The sequence below is a fragment of the Rhagoletis zephyria genome, unplaced genomic scaffold (genome assembly GCF_001687245.7).
Source record: "Rhagoletis zephyria isolate East Lansing unplaced genomic scaffold, Rhagoletis_zephyria_1.1 Rzeph_scaffold_00351, whole genome shotgun sequence".
NCBI lineage: Eukaryota > Metazoa > Arthropoda > Insecta > Diptera > Tephritidae > Rhagoletis > Rhagoletis zephyria.
Genome location: NW_016157435.1, coordinates 278291 through 301524, shown reverse-complemented (window position 1 = coordinate 301524; position 23234 = coordinate 278291). Strand labels below are relative to the sequence as shown.

At 39.2% G+C, this 23234-nt stretch overlaps 1 protein-coding gene across 1 annotated transcript; it reads left to right on the top strand.

The window, feature by feature from the left end:
* The first annotated feature begins 372 nt into the window (after positions 1–372).
* LOC108359172 (uncharacterized) lies at positions 373–8352 on the top strand. The gene is made up of 2 exons (XM_017610891.1): positions 373–886; positions 7503–8352. Exons 1-2 carry the CDS (start codon positions 791–793, stop codon positions 7755–7757), a joined length of 351 nt encoding a protein of 116 aa, XP_017466380.1. The 5' UTR covers positions 373–790; the 3' UTR covers positions 7758–8352.
* Positions 8353–23234: the final 14882 nt, after the last annotated feature.

Sequence of the window (23234 nt, the reverse complement as noted above, 5' to 3'; positions counted from 1 at the left end):
TTGTGTGAACAAAAACTAAACAGCGAAAACGAAAAGTTATTAAAAATTAAAAGAATTAAAAAGTTATAATAGTTCAATCGGTAATTAAAAAAAGAAACAAAAAACACCAGCAAATGAAAGCGAACGGAATAGCGGCACCGGTAAAGTGATGTATGTGTATGAACATTAGGGTGGCAAGAAAACAAAGCGAAAAAATTTAATACTTACCTGAAAGAAGGAGAAAGTGCTGAAAACGAAAATAAACCGAAAAAAAGTGAATACTTACCTGTAAAAACAGGAAGAAATAAATAAAAAAGTGCTTAAAAAGAAGTATATACCAAAAAATTTAATACTTACCTGAAAGAAGGAGAAAGTGCTGAAAACGAAAATAAACCGAAAAAAGTGAATACTTACCTGAAAAAAAAAGTCAAAAGTAACAAATTATACAAAAAAAAGTAAAGTAAAAAGAGGTGCATATTAATGGAATTGCAAAGTAAAAAGTGAAGATAGCTGAAAATAGAAAATCTAATTTAAAATAGAAAAATTTCTCAAAGTGACCCCAAAGAAAGTGCTAAAATAAAGCCATAAAATTATCGTACACATATAACTGAAGAAAAGTTCAAAAAAAAATATATCATACATATATGTACATACATATGTACACATAACCGAAATCAAATTAAAACCAGTATAGAAAGTTATACGGAAAAAATATAAGCGAACCTAAAATTTCGAAAATTAAATACAACAGAAAACAAGAGTAGCAGCAAAATACGAGAGGGGAGGCAGCAAAAAGAACACCGGGAGCTGGATGGACGCAAAACGGGTAACGGCACCAACCGGATACAGCACAGTTCAGGCGGTACAGTCCCGACACAAAAAAAAACAGGTGGTACCCAATAAGCAAGTAAGTGCACCATTCCCTACTTACTACCCTAAACTTGCACATAAAAAGATACATATATTACGTATGTAAATTTGTTAGCGGTTCCCCAGTACGGTAGATAGAAGCCGCTGAACTTCTAGTTTACCGTAACTAGACTCATATCTCCTCAAGACATACATATCCCGACATATATGTATGTACATAAAGATAAATAAATAATCCCGCGCAATTTCACATTTCCCCTTCTCAAAACGAAAAAACCGCTATAAAATATACAAACGTAATATAATTTTCATACCTATTTACCCAATCTCAGTTTCACTGCCCCCTCATATTCACATAAGTCCCGAAATTTCTGCACAGTATGTACATATACATATATGTGAGTTCTAGTGTTGCGCGCGAAACAAATATTTACTCATCCATATATACATCAGCTCATTTGTCCCGTGCGATACACGTAATTACATAGGTACTTATATATACGAACGTAGAAAAAATTCAAGTCACGCACGTATATTAAACAAGTACATAGTTACATACGGGACACCGTTTGTTCATTCCCCGCTATTACTCTAAATCCACTTGATTCTTACATACATATGTACATACTCACATATACGCATGACCCAGGAGCATAACACACGAAATTGTGTTTGCAATTGTGTTTTAATTAGCGGTACCCGAAAAGAAACAAAAATCGCTTTTCTCTTGTCTGACTCTTCCACTTATGCCATGGAGATTCACCCAGTTTGAAAAAAGATTCTGCTTAAAAATTTGCGAAACTTACCTACATATAAATATACCAACAACAACAACAACCAAAAAGGAAATATATATATATATATACGTACATACTCACAAGCCGAAAAGGCAAACGGTACACCCATTTACTTACGTACGTATACATATAACCTCTTGCATATTTATCTATTTCGCTTCACTCGCGCTCCAACCACCTTTTTTGCGCTTACAAAATTTGCAACTCCAGCAAATACACATACGTGCACACATACATATGTACTATTGGGCTCAGACGCGCTGAGACAATATACAGTATAGGTCAAGAAAATAGCACCGAAGCAGATACAGTAGGGGTCATAAAAATAGCACCACACAAGAAAAATTTTTAAACGTTAAAAAGTAGCGCAAATCAATATTTTAAATTGAAAAATAAGAAGTTGCTGAGTACATCTTGGTATCTCAAGACAAGATAAAAATATTTTTACGTTTTTCACCCTTTCACTCACGTTTTACTCCGAATTCCCCCAATTACCTCTTTAGAACCCAAAATGGAAAAGAAATCTCCCACTGATTCTGACTCAAGCCTTCAGGACTTCATTTTTGATAGTAATAGGCTAGAGGCATTTTATTCAAAATGGTCCAGCACCCTTATAAGCGACCACACCCAAACGCTTTTAAATGTGAAGTTACAGCAACTTGACAAGTTATGGGATGCTCTAATAAGCTCATATAGAGCAGTATCCCGCTCTGAGCACTTCGCTGAATCTAGCGGATCAATTGAGCAAAAATATAATAAATGCTCAGAAAGTTATGAGAACTGTAAGATGCAAATTTTAGACGGCTTACAACTTCTCGGGGCAAATTCCCAGTCCCAAACAAGCACCATTCCCACCACAAATTCCACCCCAACTTCGAACTCCCAAGAAGTATTCCTCAAGGTACCACCGTGTGATACAGAAATTTTCCACGGTGGGTACGAAGACTGGCCGGCGTTCAGAGATATGTTCACGGCAGTCTATAAAAATCACCCCAAACTAACCCCAGCCCAGAAATTATACCATTTACGGCAAAAAACAAGAAGCCAGGCAGGACAGATAGTCAATCAATTCCCTCTCACTGACGATAACTTTGAACTTGCCTGGGATGCCTTAAAGTCACGGTACGAGAATCGTAGGATATTGGTAGATAACCAATTAAAAGCTTTATTTAATATACCCCCCATATATACAGAAAGTGGTGAGCAAATCCAAAAAGTTCAATCCACCATCAATAATTGCCTCTCAACCCTCTCAGCACAAGGAATCCCGACCAGCAATTGGGACCCCATCCTTGTATATTTATGTTCTTCAAAACTGCCCAGTGAAACTCTGTCTCTATGGGAGCAATCACTCAGCTCACGGAAAGAGTTACCGCTGTGGGCAGATATGAATAAATTCCTTACAAGCCGGTATGAAGTAGTAGAAAGACTACATGCATATCGGCCAGGCAAACTAAAACCCCCTACCCCACATTTTACACCCAGAATGATGAACCAAAACTCGACGTTCATTAATAAAAGTAGAACTCAAAATTTTCATGTAGATCTAAATCAGCCGATCTCATGCAAACTCTGCAACTCAAGGCACCCCATGAAGACATGTGTTAAATTTAAGGCACTGTCCGTATCTGACCGAGTAAGATTCATAAGAGAGAACAATTATTGCGAAAATTGCCTTTCTTACTCCCATTTAAAGAGTGATTGTACAAGCAGCTTCACTTGTGTATACTGCCAAAGAAAACATCACTCTCTTTTGCACTTCCCGCAAAAAACCCAGCAACCCAAACCCAATTCGAAGCCACAGCGAACAACGAGTCAACTGGCGACTCAGACTAGTACAGATACAGAAGTCCCGACTTGCTCAAAGTATGTGACACACCCAACCCCTGAGAAAAATGACGTCAATAAAGTGTCATCTCATTTTTCAAGTACTAACGTCACAACTCTCCTCCCAACGGCGATAGTACCTATATATTGTGATGGCGAATATCATAATAATCGCGCTCTGGTGGATCAAGGCTCACAAAAAACGTTTGTATCATCCCGGATACAAAAACTCTTGCGCTTGCCTATGACAGATGCTCGATTCGAGATTTCGGGCATGGGTGGAATGGTGGTGCAAAACTCAAAGAAAATGTGCGAAATCACACTGTGCTCAACAGATAGAACCCAAGAAATAAAGACCCAAGCCATTATTTTGCCCCAATTGACCCATTTTCTCCCTACTTCAAATATCTCTCATATTAACTTAGAAGAGATAAAACGATTAAGGCTCGCCGATCCCAACTGTTTCACCCCAAATAAAATAGATATGGTAATCGGCAGTGACCTAATCCCCCGAATTCTCCTACAAGGGCTGCAGCAAAACATAAACGGAAGTCTCATAGCGCAGAACACGATATTTGGATGGATTCTGAGCGGCCCAATCTAGGAGAGGATCTCCACCTTTACCACCCAGGTAACCGAACCCCAGGATGAATCGTTAAACTCACTGCTGAAGAAGTTTTGGGAACAGGAGGAAGTAGCTGTCACGCAACCCCGTTCAAGTGAAGAGGACTTCTGTGAAGACCTGTATCGACGCACAACAATCCGGCAGGCAGACGGACGATACATGGTAAAACTACCCATCAAACACGAATTCCCAGACATCATGGCTCTAGGACACTCTCGACTAGCAGCGCAGCAGCAGTACATCAGCAAAAGGTACTCAGAAGTTCTGGAAGAATACATCACCATGGACCATATGGAGCCCACCTCATCCCAAGAAGTCATCAAAACGGTAAATACTTCTCCTTTTATTTACCGCACCATGCTGTCATAAAACCCGACAGCAAAACAACAAAAGTACGCGTAGTCTTCAATGCCTCCAGAATATCCCACTCTGGAAACTCCCTCAATGACGTACTATACACTGGCCCAACCCTTCAAAACGACTTGATGCTCATCATTCTCCGATGGCGCCTCTACAAGTTTGTTTTTAATGGCGACATCGAAAAGATGTACCGCCAAATTCTTGTCCACGAGGAAGATCAAGACTTCCAAGGAATCGTCTTTCGTAGGTCTCCATAGAAGCCCATAGAAGATTTTAGGCTGAAAACAGTCACCTTTGGCGTCAATTGCGCTCCCTATCTTGCAATCCGTACGCTTCATCAGTTAGCGCAGGATTGTCAAGACGAATTCCCGCTCGCCAGCAATATCCTCCTACGCGAAACATACGTGGACGATATTCTCTCAGGCGGGCATAATATACAGTCCACTATAAGCTCATTATCTCAAGTTAAAGACGCCCTAAAATCTGCAGGCTTTCCACTACGAAAAATCACCTCAAATCACCCAAAAATCCTGGAATCAGTCCCAGATTCCGAGGTCCTTGATGTTGATTTTCTCCAGTTTCAAGACACTAGCTCTACTAAAACTCTAGGCATAAAATGGAACGCGCTAACGGACTCCTTCTCTTACACGTACGATCCCGTTCCCGCTGCAAACTCGAGGACAAAACGGCAAATATTATCAGCGGTAGCGAAATTGTTTGACCCGGCAGGATGGCTAACGCCAGTAATGATTTCCGCCAAAATGCTCCTTCAGCAACTATGGATGGAAGGCACTGACTGGGACGAGCAAGTAAAACCCAGCGCTTTCCACAAATGGAACACTCTGCGCGAAAATCTCCCCGCTATTAATGAAATTGTTATTCCCCGCTGGGTGCAATTCTCCCCTACTCACCGTGTACAAGTACACGGGTTTTCAGACGCCTCTGAAAAAGCTTATTGCGCCTGTGTCTACCTCCGAGTACAAATTGACGAAAACTCCTTCTCGTCACACATACTCGCAGCTAAAAGTAAGGTAGCCCCCCTGCAAACAGTCAGCCTCCCCAGACTTGAGCTCTGTGGAGCCGTCCTACTCTCCAAGCTGGTTAATCAACTCCACTCGCAACTAGATTTGCCTGCTCATGATTTATACCTCTGGTCAGATTCTTCCATTGTGTTGGCGTGGTTAGAAAAACCGCCACACACTTGGAAAACTTATGTTGCCAATAGAATTTCGCTCATACTCCAAAATGTGAGCAATGCCACTTGGCGGCATGTACCTGGTGCAGAGAATCCTGCCGATCTAGGTACCCGCGGATGCCATCCCCAAGATCTCGCGACATGCGCATTATGGTGGAATGGCCCAGAATGGCTGCAAAAACTCCCCACTTTGTGGCCAAAAAACCCAGCTCGACATTCGTCACCCCCAGAACAACGACGTATTGAATCCCTGCACACGATTGAATCGGTGGACATACTTGAGCGTTTTTCCTCCTTTGCTCGAGCGTTGCGAGTAAAAGCGTTTATGTGTCGGTTTATAAACGCAGCGAGAAAGCAGCCGACACCCACTTCTCTCCCCCTAACACACAAGGAAATAACCGAAGCAAAAAAACGTATAATCGCTTAAACGCAGCTCATGTACTACGCAAATGATATTCGATCACTTACCGCATCTACACTCATCAGCAAAAAAAGCACTCTGCTTACATTGAACCCAATGCTGGATAGATCGGGGATCATGCGGGTGAACGGTCGATTAACTTATGTAGCGCTTAGTTACAATGAACGTCACCCGATCATAATTCCAGAAGATTCCAAGCTCTGTGCTTTGCTGCTCGACTTCCTCCATACCACTCTTCTCCACGCTGACAAACAACTCATGGTTCTAATGGTGCAGCAAGAATATTATATCCCCAGGCTGAAACAAAAGATAAAAAAAATCATCTTTCATTGTAAGGTCTGCACAATTTATAAACAAAGGATGTGTTCCCAGATAATGGCCACGCTTCCTCCTGAACGATCCACCTACACACTCCCCTTCCATACCACAGGTGTTAATTTTGCTGGGCCATTTCTTGTGAAAACATCTATACTCCGGCGAGCTCCTCACGCAAAGGCGTATGTGTGTGTATTTGTGTGCTTCTCCACCAAAGCAATACACTTAGAATTATGCTCAAGTCTGACCTCGGAAGCGTTCAAAGCAGCTTTCACCCGATTTGTCGGCCGCCGTGGAATCCCCCATAAAATCATGTCCGACAACGGAAAAACTTTCGTAGGTGCGCAGCGAACGCTGCAAAGAGAATTCTCACAATTTCTCAAAGAATCGGCTACTGATATTGCCGAAAAATACGCAACCCACGGATTCTCATGGCAGTTCATCCCACCATATGCTCCTCACATGGCCGGGCTATGGGAAGCTGCTGTAAAAAGCTTCAAAATCCATTTCACGAAGGTCGCAGGAAATCAAAAGTTCACCTTCGAAGAATTCACCACCCTCCTTATCCGAATTGAAGCGGTGTTGAATTCAAGGCCGCTCTCCCCAATGTCTCAGGATCCCACAGATCTGTTGGCGTTAACGCCAGGACATTTCTTACGGGGTGCCCCACTACTCTCTTTGCCTGAACCCCACTCGGAAACCCTCTCATTGACGAACAAATGGCAAAAATTGAAGGTTATTCATCAGCAATTCAGTAATCGCTGGAAAAATGAATATCTAAAAGAACTCCACAAACGGCATAAGTGGAAGCGTCAGGAACCCAATATCAAAGAAGGCGATTTAGTTGTAATCAAAGACGACCTTCTCCCTCCAAATGAGTGGAGACTCGGGCGTGTGACCCACCTCCATCCTGGTCCAGCTTATAATGCGTGGCGGACATTCGCACCCAAGCAGGTTACGTCACTCGTAACATCGCTAAACTGTGCCTACTACCCTCTTTGTAATAAACCCGCTCGCAGTTTGTTGGACAGATGCCACTAAACCTATCTTCTTCCCTCACAAGTCACCAATTCCCCATAACTAATGGAGTTTTTCGAACTTTCTCATCCACAGGTACAGGATGGAGCCCAACCAATGCCGGCTGTGCTGTCGATTCCACTCCCTCCGTTTCTGCCACGCCTTCAAAGCGATGACACCAGACGAGCGGTACGAATCCGCAAGAGTTCACCCCTATTGCATCAATTGTCTGGCGACATCGCACAAAACCGGCGCTTGCGACTCCGCAGACAGCTGTCACCGATGTGGAAAGGCCCACCATACCTTGCTACACCGCTCCACGTCACCACCACCGGAACGTCGTCGTCATGAGCCGCCTCCAGTCGTCAGCCGTAGACGACCAACGCACGGTAGCCGCGTCGCCAAGAAATCAGCGCCGGATCACGGTCGCAAAAACGTCCAGCGGCGCATTAGCGAGCTCTTCAGCAAAGCGGTTCTGACTATCGAAAAGCTACAAGAGCTGCTGCACCTCTCAACGGTTCAGGCGGGCCGCCATGTCGAGGACATGAGCCACAACCTTATCGAGTTTTAAAACCATATGTAAATTTTTGAGATAGCGTAGTTGTATAAATTGCGGGCGGCTGGCAGCATTGTAACACCATTGTGAATTAATTTGAAGTAAATTTGTTGTTATTGTAATGAGGTCACGGGGTGGCCCGAGCCCACGATCATTTTTTCATTTGTTTAGTATGGTTCCAACCACCGCCGCAGCCGCACCGCTTAACGTACTCCTTTGTATTTTCTTTAAAAGCCACTCGGGCTAAAGGTTAATTCCTGTTACTACGAATATCATATATTCATCAATAAAACACGTTTTGCAAATTGAATTGTATCCAAAAATCCAATCGGTTTTTTATTTCTTTGGATCCTCCTCACTTGGCGCACCCTGCGCCACTATTACTCCCAGAAAAAGCAACAGTGAAAATTAGATCTAACAAAGTAAATTTGCATCGCGGGTGGATTCAAAACCCAAACTCAGAGTGGCCAAAATAAAAATAAAATATTTTCTCGTATTCTATTTATAAAAATAATGTGATTGACAATTGTAGGTTTTAAAAAATAGAGCATGCAAATACATCAAAATACTCTCTCGCTCGGAAGAGTTATATTTTTTAAGAGCACTGCGAGCGCTAGCTATATTTACATTATCTTCACCATAAACTCATCAAATCTTCGGCTCACTCATGACTTTGCACGTGGAATATATGTAAAATAGTATTTGTGTTAATGGCAACATTTTTATTTTTATCGCTCCGAGTTTTAAAATACAAAACTTAAAACATCAAAACGGCTAAGCTTTTTACGCCTAATTTTTCAGAAACTGACAATAGAGAAAAGAACAAGTTAAAAAAAAGTCGACGACAAATAACCAAGCAAGCAAAAAGCACAAAAAGTGTTCCACCGTCTCATCTTCTTCAAGGCAAGATAGGCAAATGGACTTGTCATTTACGCCTATCACAATCAGGTGTTTGTGCTACGTGAAGTGGCCAGCCAGCAGTCCAGCAAGTTGTCTGCAGTGTCGTCTGCTCAGTGAGAGCAAAAAATTAGATAGACTTTGTGAGATTGAAGGCAACATGAGTTTTGCTCTCCTGCATCCCCTCGATGCCTCTCAGTCATTTCTGAGCGAAGTATTCACCCAGTTTCTGATGGTGGCTTCGATTGCCGAAGGTGGGACTGCTAAAACTGGTTGCGGACCGAGGAATGCCTGGTCTGAGCCAACTCTGGCCAAATGATCAGATGTCTCATAACCAGGTCCTCCAGGGTGACCTGGCACCCAGAGTAAAACAACCTCGTTATGTTCACCATCATTTTTTAGTCGAAGCTTGCATTGCCGAACTAGTCTGGAAGTACTTAAGTATAGGGCTGGTCAATGCCTTAAGTGCAGATTGGTTGTCAATCCGGTCACATGAACTCCTTCCCCTCCACCTATGTTCCACCATGTATTCCATGGCTTTGAGTATTGCAATTACCTCACCCTGGAAGACCGAAGCATATTCCCCTACAGAAAAGTGGATCTTATGTCCATTAACCTCGAAAAAGACCCCAGATCATGACCCAGAGTCAGTTTTGCAATCAAACCATCATTCAGTCTCAGGGAACTCAACATTATAGAATTTTTCAACAAAGGTAATAGTATTATCCTGTAGCATTCAAAAGACGCAAGTGCTTAAATCTCTGCCGCCAGCAATACCAGCGTCCGGTTCGTTTTAGTCTGCAGGTGGCCTCTAAGGCTTCCCCACGTATGAAAACACAAAGTGACGGTAAGTGCAGCAGTGCAGCAGTGCGTCAAGAGCACTATACACCACGCAAAAAAATTAAAGTTAATTAAAAAGGCTATCAAGCCATCATTTTGGTTCTTTACATCGAAACCAGATACATTTTCGTGGACCCCCATATTTTGTTCACGTCACCGTGGACCCCCGTCGAGTCTTCCGTGGACCCCTGGGGGTTCACCTGGACCACTTTGGGAATCACTGATGTAAACCTTGCCTTATTCTAATTTGTGAACTTGTCAAAAAAAATTGTGCGTCCTTTGACGTACGAGATGCAGGGATGACTTCGAGTTCTGGCAACACCACAAACAGCTCGCCGTCTGTCAAAGAAAAAAAGGTCTACGAAAGGTGACGAAGTGTCCTTATATTTATCCAGCCCAGTATCCTCCCTGAAGTCGAACCCATTAGAAGAGNCCCAGAGTAAAACAACCTCGTTATGTTCACCATCATTTTTTAGTCGAAGCTTGCATTGCCGAACTAGTCTGGAAGTACTTAAGTATAGGGCTGGTCAATGCCTTAAGTGCAGATTGGTTGTCAATCCGGTCACATGAACTCCTTCCCCTCCACCTATGTTCCACCATGTATTCCATGGCTTTGAGTATTGCAATTACCTCACCCTGGAAGACCGAAGCATATTCCCCTACAGAAAAGTGGATCTTATGTCCATTAACCTCGAAAAAGACCCCAGATCATGACCCAGAGTCAGTTTTGCAATCAAACCATCATTCAGTCTCAGGGAACTCAACATTATAGAATTTTTCAACAAAGGTAATAGTATTATCCTGTAGCATTCAAAAGACGCAAGTGCTTAAATCTCTGCCGCCAGCAATACCAGCGTCCGGTTCGTTTTAGTCTGCAGGTGGCCTCTAAGGCTTCCCCACGTATGAAAACACAAAGTGACGGTAAGTGCAGCAGTGCAGCAGTGCGTCAAGAGCACTATACACCACGCAAAAAAATTAAAGTTAATTAAAAAGGCTATCAAGCCATCATTTTGGTTCTTTACATCGAAACCAGATACATTTTCGTGGACCCCCATATTTTGTTCACGTCACCGTGGACCCCCGTCGAGTCTTCCGTGGACCCCTGGGGGTTCACCTGGACCACTTTGGGAATCACTGATGTAAACCTTGCCTTATTCTAATTTGTGAACTTGTCAAAAAAAATTGTGCGTCCTTTGACGTACGAGATGCAGGGATGACTTCGAGTTCTGGCAACACCACAAACAGCTCGCCGTCTGTCAAAGAAAAAAAGGTCTACGAAAGGTGACGAAGTGTCCTTATATTTATCCAGCCCAGTATCCTCCCTGAAGTCGAACCCATTAGAAGAGTGGGAGGAGCTGAAAACTGCATTTCCTTTGTTGTATAAACAAGCACGATCATATTTGCATATAGTTGCAACATCTGTTTCTTGCGAACAATTGTTTTCGAAAGCAGGAGCAACAATAACCACGTCAAGCAATCGGTTGAAGAGAAGACTTTTTTCGCTGAAATATTTATTAATAAATGATTTCTTTAATAAGATTAACTTGTAATCTTTTACAATATATATGTATCTGTGTAAATACCATTCATCATTAAATATATAATTCTGCTATGTAACGAAGTGTTCTTTATTTTCAGTTCCTACATTATTAAATTTTATTATTCGGAGTTTAAGATTCCCAGAGGAGGTGATTTAAAAGAAATAAATTTAACATATTACGGAATACACAATGAGTACCGATACGAGTAGGTATCGATACTGTAGGTCCGATATTTTTCAGTCATCGATACTACTTCCAAGTAAAAGTCTCGATACATGCATGGTACCGTTTCATCCCTAGGTTTAATTTATATTTGTGTCCTATAACTCATTGACGGCTTGCTTGTTTGAGTTTCGCTTGGGAAATGTTGTTTTCTATATGCTTTCTCCAAGTACTTAAGTCTCCTATCTAGCATCATCCCAAAACAATTGACACTATCTTTTTGTAGTATAGCCTTGCTGTTTATTTTAAGTGGTGGACACGTTTCATCCTTCAAAGTAAATTTTGTCTGAATACACTTGTCTCGTTAGCTTTTATCCTCCGAGATTCCAGCCGTAGCTCTATATTTTCAAATAAATATTCTGGCAGTTTGTAAGAACTACTGCTTAAGATAGCATGTTAAGCATGTTATTAAAAATATAAAACAAAAAAGGTACCGCAGTTAGTGGAAGATCCTCTACATTTCACCTGTAATCCTATGGTAACCAGGAGCTTCATTCTTCTGAATGACAGGAACAATGGCAATAATTCAATCTTCATTTTTAAACCGAAGCGGATTTGTGGTAATGCTACAAGAATGTAGGTTCTGAGTACATAAAGGAGCTTCTCGATGAACGGGCCTCTTCGTGTGCTTCAAAGTTAGCCAAACGGAGTACTCAATCTGTCTCGAAGCAGACAAGGACTGAAGGATTGACTGCGGACTTCTTTCTTTTTCCTCCTGCGACCTCTTTCTTTTCAGCTCCCGCTTAAGCTTAGGAGTGGGCATTCTTTGCCATTCCCTTCTTAATTAGCGCTCGTTTACTTATTAAGTTAAGAATTTTTGGGGTGAGCAAGCTATCAGTGAGATTTTCAGCTGCCCTGTCGATATCATTTTTGATCTGAATAAGAATTCCAGGGTCAATGTGCGAACTGACATCGTTTTTGTACTTTAATCAGATTGTGGTTCTTATTTGTAAGATGTTTTTGTTTTTCGTCCAAGTTAATAAACATTGATAAGGTTATTAGACAGGAAGAATGATCTGAAGAGAGATCAAATAATGCTTCTGTCTTAACCTGGTATAGCGGAATGCCCTTTGTTATACCAAAGTCAATAAGATCGGGTATTTTTTGGGGGTCAGAGGGCCAATGCGTTGACTGACAAGTAGACAAGACATCAAATCCTCTGTTCTGGAATACTTTGTGTAGATTTCTACCCTTTGGTGTAATCAATCTAGACCCCAGAATGTATGTTTGGCTTTGTAATCTCCTGCTACAATAAACTTACTGCCAAACTTTAGGAAAAAGTTGTTTTTCGATGGGGGGCAGTATATAGCAGATGCTGTAAGGCCACCAAAGTGATCATGAATGTGTATTGCAGTATTATGAATAAACTCATTACTATGCGATTCTAGTTCATGGTACTTTATTCTATGAATAAGAATGGCTGTTCCACCTCAGGCTTCCCCTTGTGGATGTTTAGTATCATACCCATCGACTATATTTATATTTGTGGAAGTATGTATCTATGTGCCATGTTGCAGCCTAAACGGACGGAGAGAATCGAACGAAATTTTGACAGAGTATTGCCATGACCCCTGGGCCTATAATATGGTGAAAAAATTTAGATTCGTCAAGGGGACGTGGCATCTCCCATAGGCGTGAATTCTTTAATCAGCCATAACTTCGGAACCATAAGTCACATGAACTTTGCATAAAATTTGGTATGCAGTCATATATATGGTAGGTGCTGCAAATAGGGTATATATAAATGAGTTTGTAAAAGGGGCGTGGCACATCCTATAAGCGTGGACTATTTTATCAGCTAGTCCACAAGTTCCATGAACTTGAAATTTGGTATGCAGACATATCTACCGAGGTACTTATGGTGGGGTAGATAGAAATGAGTTTGTGAAAGGGGGCGTGGCACATCCCATAGGCGTGGAAACTTTTATCACTCGGAACCACAAGTCACATTAACTTGAAATTTGGTATGCAGATGTATCTATGGTAGGTGCTTATAGTAAGGTATATATAAATGGCTTTGTAAAAGGGGTGTGGCACATCCCATAGGCGTAGATATTTTTTATCAGCTATAACTTAGAACCATATGTTACATGAAATTGAAATTTGGTATGCAGACGTATCTATGGTAGGGGCTTGTATTAAGGTATATATAAATGGGTTTGTAAAAGGGTGCGTGGCACATTCCATAGGCGTGCAAATTTTCAAACCATAAGCCACATGAAATTGAAATTTGGTGTGCAGACATATCTACGGTAGGTGCTTTGAGTAGTATATACATAAGTTTGTAAAAGAATCGTGGCCCTTTTTATCTGCTATAACTTGGGAACCATAAGTCCCTAGAATGGTGGAACATCCCATAGGCGTGGAATATTTTACCAGCTATAACTTCGGAACCATAAGTCACATGAATTTGAAATTTGATATGCACACATATCTATATCTATACGAGGGCTGATGATTTCACCCGGGTAATGAGCTACCCGGGTTGCGGGTGAAGCCCTACCCAGGTATTGTACCCGGGTATCCGAAAAAATGTGGAGATGTAAAAATTAAGCGACATCGTACGCCATGCATGTACTATTAATAAAATCATAGGCATATTTGTGTGGAGATTCTTTGTATTATGACGCATTTTCATTTGACCATTTGCACCCTTATTTATCAATCAAGTCAATTACTATGGAATCTATCTCGCAGGTTTTCGTGGAAATTGCATACTAAAGAAAAAAATGAACTTGCATTAAAAACATTAAGAATGTACTGGCTGCTTGGTGCAAAATCTGAGCTGAGTTTAGAAAACAAAATTCTTCTACACAAATAATGCTGAAGGCGGTTTTGACATACGCTATGCAACTATGGGGTACTGCGAGTAACTCAAACATAGAAATACTGCAGCGGTATCAATATAAGGCGCTAAGAAGTATTGTTAATGTACCTTGGTATGTCACAAACTATGCCATTCACCAACACCTCAAAATTCCATTTGTCATGCAAGAAATCATCAGAGTGACTCAGTGATTACACGATCTTTTTTTGTTGTTACTATCATAACAAGTTTTAATAATTATGAAAAATTGTTGAGAAATTTGTTAGCATTTTGTTCTCTTAGAAATGCTCTCGAAAGTACTGTTCGCATTTTGTTCTCTCTGGGAACATTCCACAGGGTTTTGTTATTATATAATTTCCAATGAGAACGTTCTCGTCAGTTCTGTTCTCATTTTGGTTTTGGTTTTGACGCGTTCTTGGGAACAAAACTACGAGAACGACATTTAGTTTCAATCATACATTTTGTTGTCGGCCCCTGTTTTAATATATAAACATTTAATATTCTTTAAAATATACATACATCCATATGTACAGTGTACACATGCATGTATGTATATGCATTTACAAAAATTAGAAGTTTGAATTTAAGTACAGAAACAATGTTTTACTTTGCTTTCCTTGTCTGCGTCTACTCAGGCTAGCGGATAGGTGTACATAGTCGCGTAAAAATTTAAATAAATAAATAATAAATAATCAAAAAAATCTTTCTCACTGAAAAAATATGCATCCTCCCTAAAAGCATTATATCTATCTATATATGGGTGTTTCCATACAGCCGTACGCGACATTCGTACGCTTATAGAGTAACGTAAATCTATCAAAAATAGAAGTTACAGAAAAAAAAGATTACGGTTATGTTTCAACCAAAGGGTACTATGTTTGAGAAAAAAATCAGCAGCCTCGAAACTTTGGTGTGGAAAATATCCGTTCAAAACCAGGTGATAACGTACGCGACAAAAAAAGAAGTGGTTTTAAGGCACATATACATATATGCGAAAGTCTGCGAATCATGAGAGTTTTTCTTTTCTTTAAAAATTCCTAAACTAAGCTAGATAATGTATCTTTACAATCCTTCCTTTTTTTGATAGAAATTATCTCTGGTTAGTTTTTATAAAAAAAAAATATAATAACGTACGCGACAGATTTTTCCCCCATACAATATTTTTACTAGTAACACATACTAAATTAAATTTTTTCAGTTCTTCTCTCCACCGTTTCGCGTTTTCAAAACCTTTTTCCGCCATCTGAATACGAAACTTAAAGTTATAAAGCCGTTTGAATTCATTTGCTTGCATTTTCGGTTTACATTTTCATGGAAACACGCATATATGCGAAAGTCTGCGAATCATGGGAGTTTTTCTTTTCTTTAAAAATTCCTAAACTAAGCTAAATAATGTACCTTTACAATCCTTTCATATTTTAAGAGAAATTATCTCTGGCTAGTTTTATATTAAAAAAAAAAACAATAACGTACGCGACAATTTTTCTCGTAAGTAATAAAATGTATTTATTGAGAACTCTTCTCGCCACCGTTTCATTGTTTTACAACTATTCTAAATAATTTAAATGGAAAATTTGCAATTTACATTGGTTTTGATGTATTTGATTGAAATTTGCGTACTTGCAATAACGTATGCGACAAGCTTTAAAGGGTAATAAAATATATTTTTACTTCGGTTGGAAAGAAAATTTTACTGTATATCTTTAACTAGAAGAATTCTCGCTTAAGAATTGTAATCTGCATTACCTGCGACTGCCAATATACAAATGACATAGACAAACAATGTTTTTGCATAACGTACGCGACATTAGAATACTATCAGAAGCACATCAAAAAATTACCGTTATTCGAGCTCCAACTTCTCCTTTTTCTCATTTTTATAGTTAGTTGTTATTGCAAATTTGATTTTAAGATGTAGTTGTAATGTTTCAAATCTCTTAATTTAGTTAAAAGGAAAGAGAAAATAGTTAATTTCATTAGAGAAAACTGAGTCGAAGAGACATTCAGTTTTACTCTTCCATTTTTGAGTTTTAAAATTCCAATAAGCTGAAATACTTCTATAATATAAAAATTCGAGTATTTTTCTCTTATTAATTCGTCTTAAAAACCCTTTTCAGTTGTTTTTATTTTTTCAGTCCTGGTTGACATTTTCATGGAAACACCCATATATAAAAATTGTGTGAAAAATGTATAGTAATTCATGAATTGAGAACAGTTCGGTCAATTTGGCAAATTTTAGTTGTTCGTAATTGCCAGAAGAATGTTTTTACGAAAGAAAATTTTGGGAGAACCTTCCGGGAAAGTCGGGAAATTGGAAAAATCGAAAAATGATTTTTTTGTAGGGAATTTTTTGTGCAATCCCCTCGGAATGGCTTTCGAATGGAAAAATAGAAAATTTTAAGTGGAAAACTCGGAAAAATCTGGAAGAACGCGAAAATGTTGAATTTTTTTCGACAGAATTTTGCATTTTATGATTTGATGATTTTGAACAAAGTAAAGGTGGAAAATTCTTTGTAAAGCTTGGAAAATTTCGGATAATTGTGAAATTCATTGTGAGCATGAATCAATTGGGAACAATTTTCTCCTATGTTTCATAACCGATTCGAATGGTTGTTTTTGGGAAAGGTGTATAAAAGGAGGAGTGCACAAAGTTTTAATTTTCCCGATAGGTGGCGCAGGGGTCGAGCTACGCTAAAAAAAAATGAATTTGGTACGTAGGTAGCCTTTTGCATAGATTAGCATATAGAAGCAATTTTTCCGTTACGTGGGCCAGGGACCGATCTATTCGAAAAAGTCGTATTTATGGTCCGATTTGCTTGAAATTTGGCACGTAGGTAGCTTATTGTCTGGGTTTACATATAGGATATTTTTTCTGATAGGTGAATCAGATACCAATCTATTGGAAAAAATCTTATTTATGGAGCGGCTTGCTTAAAATTCGGCACGTAGGTAGCCTATTGTCTTGGTTAACATATATGATATTTTTTCTGATAGGTGGCCCAGATACCGATCTATTGGAAAAAATCTTATTTATGGTGCGACTTGCTTGAAATTTGGCATGCAGGTAGCTTATTGGCAGGATTAACATATAGGATACTTTTTTCTAATAGGTGGACCAGGGACCGATCTATTCCAAAAAATCTTATTTATGGTCCGATTTGCTTGAAATTTGGCACGTAGGTAGCTTATTGTCTGGGGTTACATATAGGATATTTTTTCTGATAGGTGGCCCAGATACCGATCTATTGGAAAAAATCTTATTTATGGTGCGACTTGCTTGAAATTTGGCATGCAGGTAGCTTATTGGCAGGATTAACATATAGGATACTTTTTTCTAATAGGTGGACCAGGGACCGATCTATTCCAAAAAATCTTATTTATGGTCCGATTTGCTTGAAATTCGATACCCGTGTTATAGATATGCGTGGAATAGAATCGTGTCATTGTTTTACAGTTCAAAAGGTGTTTGAAGACGGTGCAAACATGCGTGTATTGGCTATTTAACAATACTTATTATACAGGCTAACAAAAATGGGGAAAAATTTGATGCAGCATATGTTAACACTATTTTTGACGTAAGTTTCCATCAGCTCAAGATTTTAAGAAAAACGAGGTCAAAGTGTAAAAACATCGGGTTTTTTGTAATATTTCAGAAGCTCTAGCACACAAACAAAGGGTGGTAGAACCTCCCACTTAGGCTTAGATTAAAGCAAAAAATCTCGGCTACAATCTCTGCAAATTCCTGCACCTTCGCTTGATGGTCACTTATAGTCATTTTTTGGGGAGGAAAAACTGATTTTGGGAAGTTTGAGTACCTACCGCAGTTAAGCAAAAGGTGTTAGAATCTTCCACTTAGGCTTAAATTAAGGCTTGGATTTCTGACTTCAATCCCTGAAAATACCATTCCTGCACCTTGACCTATAGTCATTTGTTGAACCGCTAACAGTGATTTTACAATTTTTTTTTTCAATTGCACAATTTTCCGGTATTTTTTTTTAATGTTGGGCGATAAGAAGTAAATGAGTATAGGTGACCATCCGGGCAAGGTGCAGGAAAAGTATTTTCAGGAAAGGTAGTCTGTAGTTCTAGCTTTAATTTAAGACTAAGTGGAAGGTTCTATCACCTATCCCATCATCAGTTTCTTTGCTAGAGCTTCTCAAATATTGCAAAAAACGCGATTTTTTGACACTTTCACCATGTTTTTCTCAAAATCTGGAGCTCGTGGAACTTTATAATTACGGATTCGTAATCAGCACAAAAAAGTCTATCAAAAACAGCTTCAACATTTGACGCATCAAAATCGGTGCTTCCCTGTATTACCGACACTAATTATATAAAGAGAAGCTCCTTCTTTTTATACGAGGTGATCTCGCGAACGGCTGTACCGAAATTTGGTCACCTACTGCAGATTTTCGATATATTAAGGGAGTGTGGCATCACCCATACATATCGAATTTTTCATATTGTATATCTCTGTGGGTATTGTATTTTGAAATTGGTATAGAGATTTTGGGACTACTAGAAAAGGGTGCTTGGCGCTTTCCAAACTTATTGAAACTTTTGTGTATCTGTAGATATATGTACACACCCAGAATACAGTGTTTTTTTCTTTTTCATAATAAATTTTTTTGCCAATGTTTTATAGAAATATAGTTCATTTTGCATCAAATGGCACCACATTTTGGGTATACAGTTTTGTAGTTCACTCAATTTCAGTATCATAAAGTGCAAGTTTTAAATAGCTATAAGTTACCGAAGATTTTTGGGAATTTCTTTCGCTGATGATGTTGCGCATTCTCTCCGTGTAACGAATGCATGATAGTTTTTTTTTTGTATGGGCAAAATGCAGTGTAGAGCTGCAAAACTATCGATAGTCGGACCATTCGATATTTTCAATAGTTAGAAAAAAAGTCATCGATACTATCGATAGTATCGTTTTCATTTATTTATTTAAAGAAGTATTTAGCAGCTACATCTTTTAATAAACATACATATGAAATACACGATATTTTTGTTTATTACATTTATTTGCATCAACTCATTTCTTTTTATAAAAGAAAAGTATATTAAAAAATGAACGAACAATTACATATAAATTAAAGTGTAAAAATATATATGCACACATTAATGCGAGATCATAGGGATATTCAGTTTCTTTTTAAGGCGAATTGGATTTGCTTTTACAGCTTTGTAATATAAAAAAGTTTAGTTTAAGAAAATGTATTAATGTTATTGTGAAATCCACAAATTTTTGTTAAGAAAAACAAGCATGTCCACATTCTTTGCCTTTAAAGAAGCTCGTCTTTCATTTGCTATGATGCCAGCTCTGCTGAACATCCTTTCAGATTCTGTGGATGTGGCTGGAACGCAAAGGAATCGAGCAGCGCACGCTTTTGTAAAAGAATCATTCGGAACGCACTGAAAATAATAAAATATTGAGTGAGAACAGTTCTTGGTTCATAATATAAACAGAAAAGTTTACTTTCCAATATTGTAAGGGGTCACTGCCCTGAGGAGGATGTGTATTTTCCAAATATTGTCGTAAGGTGACAATCGCATCGACCCGATTAGTCCTCATCATGTTCGCTATATTTCTTTCAAGGAATCCAAATAACGTTTGCTGCGACGGTCCAGGCCTTTCAATTAGTGTTGGCGGTTCTGGGGAACCAATGCCTGGAGAAAGTTGTGTTCTCTGCACCTTGCTTACAGCTGCAAGCTCCTTTTCTAGAATTTGTCCAGCCTCATTAGCATTAAAACGAGAAAACAAGCCCTGCTTCGTAAATCTGGGATCCAGCAATGTTCCTAATCGTGTGGCTGTGCGTTCTTCATACATCAGTAGTCTTTTCTTAACACGTTCAATCATAAAGATGCACACATCAAGTCCTTCAGCAGTTCTGAGATTCATTTTTAGGTTCTCTAAAGTATGCAAAAGACCACACAAAAGCGGTATGACTAAGGAGATCGTAACTGTGGAACTAGAGGATGATTGCACAGTGGCATTGTCAAATGGTGAAAGTAACTGCATCAAATCTTGTAATAACGCTACTTCGTCTGCTGTCAAAGGTTGTGGTGCTTTTGGTGTATTGAGCAGAACTTTTACAATTGCATTATTTGTTAATAAAGTGCGACCAATCATCAGGTATGCGCTGTTCCACCGTGTGGGCACTTCCTGTTTTAAGCTATATTTCTTCTCGGGGGTAGTTTAAGGAGCTTTTCGGCCGGTTTAAAAAAAGCAAACAATGTTTCTTTTTCCTCCTACGCGTTTCGATGCTTTTCACATCTTCCTCAGGGAGTCTGGTGTTTATTGTAAACAAAACATAAAAAACAAACAATTAGGCACACATGTATGTACATGAAAAATACAACAATTACAATTCTTTGGTATAACAATTTTTTGCTGCAAAACATAACTTACATTGAACATCAAAACAAAGTAAATATAACAAAAACACACTGATATTGACTTCTTTACATTTAAGTGTACTTCTGCTCGTCTGTTCTCCTATTGCACGTTATTGCTGTCCGGTATGCGCAATTTATATTGTCGACGTCTTCCTTGAAATTCATTGCATGCTGTATTTTTTGTTGTATTCGCAAGCTTTCTAATGTTAGTCTCGTTCTGTCTTTGTTCTCCACATCTAATATTTTCGCGTTTTCAAAGTCTGCTGTATGTCCACTATTCGTTAAATGTTGTGCTAATGCAGTCGTTGTCTTCTTATTTCTCGCATCGGTTTTATGTTCGCTTATTCTAACACCGAGAGCGCGCTTCGTTGTGCCTATGTATATTTTATTGCATGCTTCGCCAGCCTTACCATTGCATTGGATTTCGTAAACCACGTTGTGTTGTTGTTCTTTGTTTATTTCGTCTTTTATTTTGCTAAAAATTCTATTGATCGTGCTATGTGGCTTATGTGCAAAGGNTTAAGTGTTTGTCCTATAAATTTGGAGAGTTTGTAGCATGGTACGTTGGTAGAGGCAGAAATTGGTCTTAGCGATGTATTTTATTTATGTATCTTCGGAAGTCCATATAGTCTTGGTGCTGTAGCCGCAGTGCATGTCAATTGGTATTTCTTCTCTGTTTCTTGTGCTGCTTTAAAACTTGGCGTACGCAATTGTGCTGCTTTTGAAATACGACACGATGCGTTTGCATTTTACTAGAACGACTTGAATGTTGTCTAGCATTAAACTTTCTTGCACAACTAAATTTAGCGAGTGAGCGAAACATGGAAGGTTCCGTTTTTGTAAAAGTTCGCACGCTTTCAGCATTGACTTAGCATTGTCGGTGACGATTGCCGTTATTTTTTTCAAAATGTTCCACTCATCACAGACTGATCGCAAGGATTCGCAGATGTTTTGGGCCGAATGGTTAGTTTCCTCGAGTAACTTTTTAGTAGACAAAACTACCGAGCGCAATATGAAGTCTTCTGAAATGTAGTGGCAAGTCACTGTAAGGTCGCTTTCATTTGCCCGAGACGTCCAGCAGTCTGTTGTTGTGGAACAATACTCAACTTTGTCAAGAATGGTATGCAATTTAATTTTCATATCTTCGTAAAGTTTCGCCATAAACACATTTTGAAGGGTCGTTCGAGATGGTAACTCGTAACGAGGATCGAGTTCCTTCACAAATTCGCGAAATCCTTTGTCTTCTACCATTGCAAATGGTTCGATTTATTCAAGTAGGAAGTTATTGTTGCCGAAGGCTTTGACAATTCTTTTAATGAAAGGTGCGATCGCTTTAGATGGTCAAATAAGTTAGACGTATTGCCACTCGTCTTGTAAATTTTGTCACAATAGCGGCACGTGGCAGTTTTACCTCCTTTAGCTATTTAAAAATATCTCCATACCTTCGATTTTCCAACTCTTGAACTGTTCGTACAGGGACTTCCCACTTCCGAGTCACTGCTGATGCCCAGAACATTCTCGTCATTGAAATCTAAAATCATACACAAACACTTACATTGTACACATGTACATACATATATGTATACATATATGATACAGCAGATGCTATAATTTATTTACCTTTGTTGTTGGAAATTCTCAGGTAATTATCCATAGAACCGCCAACACTAATTGCGATGTGTCTAAAAACAATTAAATTATAAATAAACTGCCACTTAATATCGGATTTTTCATTTCGCTTACCCAAATTTTCCACCGATTAGCGCGTCCTTTGTCAGAAGTACTGATGGGACAGAGATAAAATTCTGTTCGATACTATCGATAGTGAAAATAAAACATCGCTAGTAGCAAAAAATAACCACCATTCGATATATCGACAGTACCATCGATAGTTTTGCAGCTCTAGAAGAGCGTCAGTATGTAAAAGACTTATTCTGGTGGGTGGACTCCTCCTAAACGACCGAGACGATTTTAATGGCATTGCTTATGTGTTTGAGTAGGTCCCTGTATAGTTTGGGTTCACAACTTATAAAGCCAGATGGCATTGGAGTCGAGTTATTACTCAAAATCGTATTTGTCATCCGATTTTACTCATATTCGAGATATATATGTATTGGTCACGATAGGGGCAATACTATTGCAAAAAAGATGCGCACGGTGGCGCTGAAGTCGGGTTATTGCTAAAGATCATCCAATCGGAGGCACCAGAGATCAAAGTCAAATTACCCCCGTTAAATCAACCATCAGAACCTTTGCGGTCCTTGCTTTACGTTGACTAAACAGAATGTGGACCAATGATACTACCCAGTTTGGAAATTACCACCAACTATACTATACAGATTCAAGGACGATTCATCATCGAGCCGCAAGGACTTCTTCCCGGTATAACGCTTTCGTCAGATTATTTAAGACGGCAATGGAAGATATGCCTTCTGTCGACCACAAATCCAAACGTGAACGTGAATTGCTGGCGAAAACGTTGGACAAAATGTTTCAATAAAAAAATTAATTTTGGGCGGGACGAAGTTCGCCGGGTCTGCGAG

Excerpts from the sequence above, each read along its gene's own strand:
- LOC108359172 (XM_017610891.1), top strand. The coding sequence starts at position 791 with ATGGACGCAAAACGGGTAACGGCACCAACCGGATACAGCACAGTTCAG. Across the intron at positions 887-7,502 it reads AGGTGGTACCCAATAAGCAA|GTACAGGATGGAGCCCAACC; the intron begins GTAAGTGCACCA and ends TCTCATCCACAG.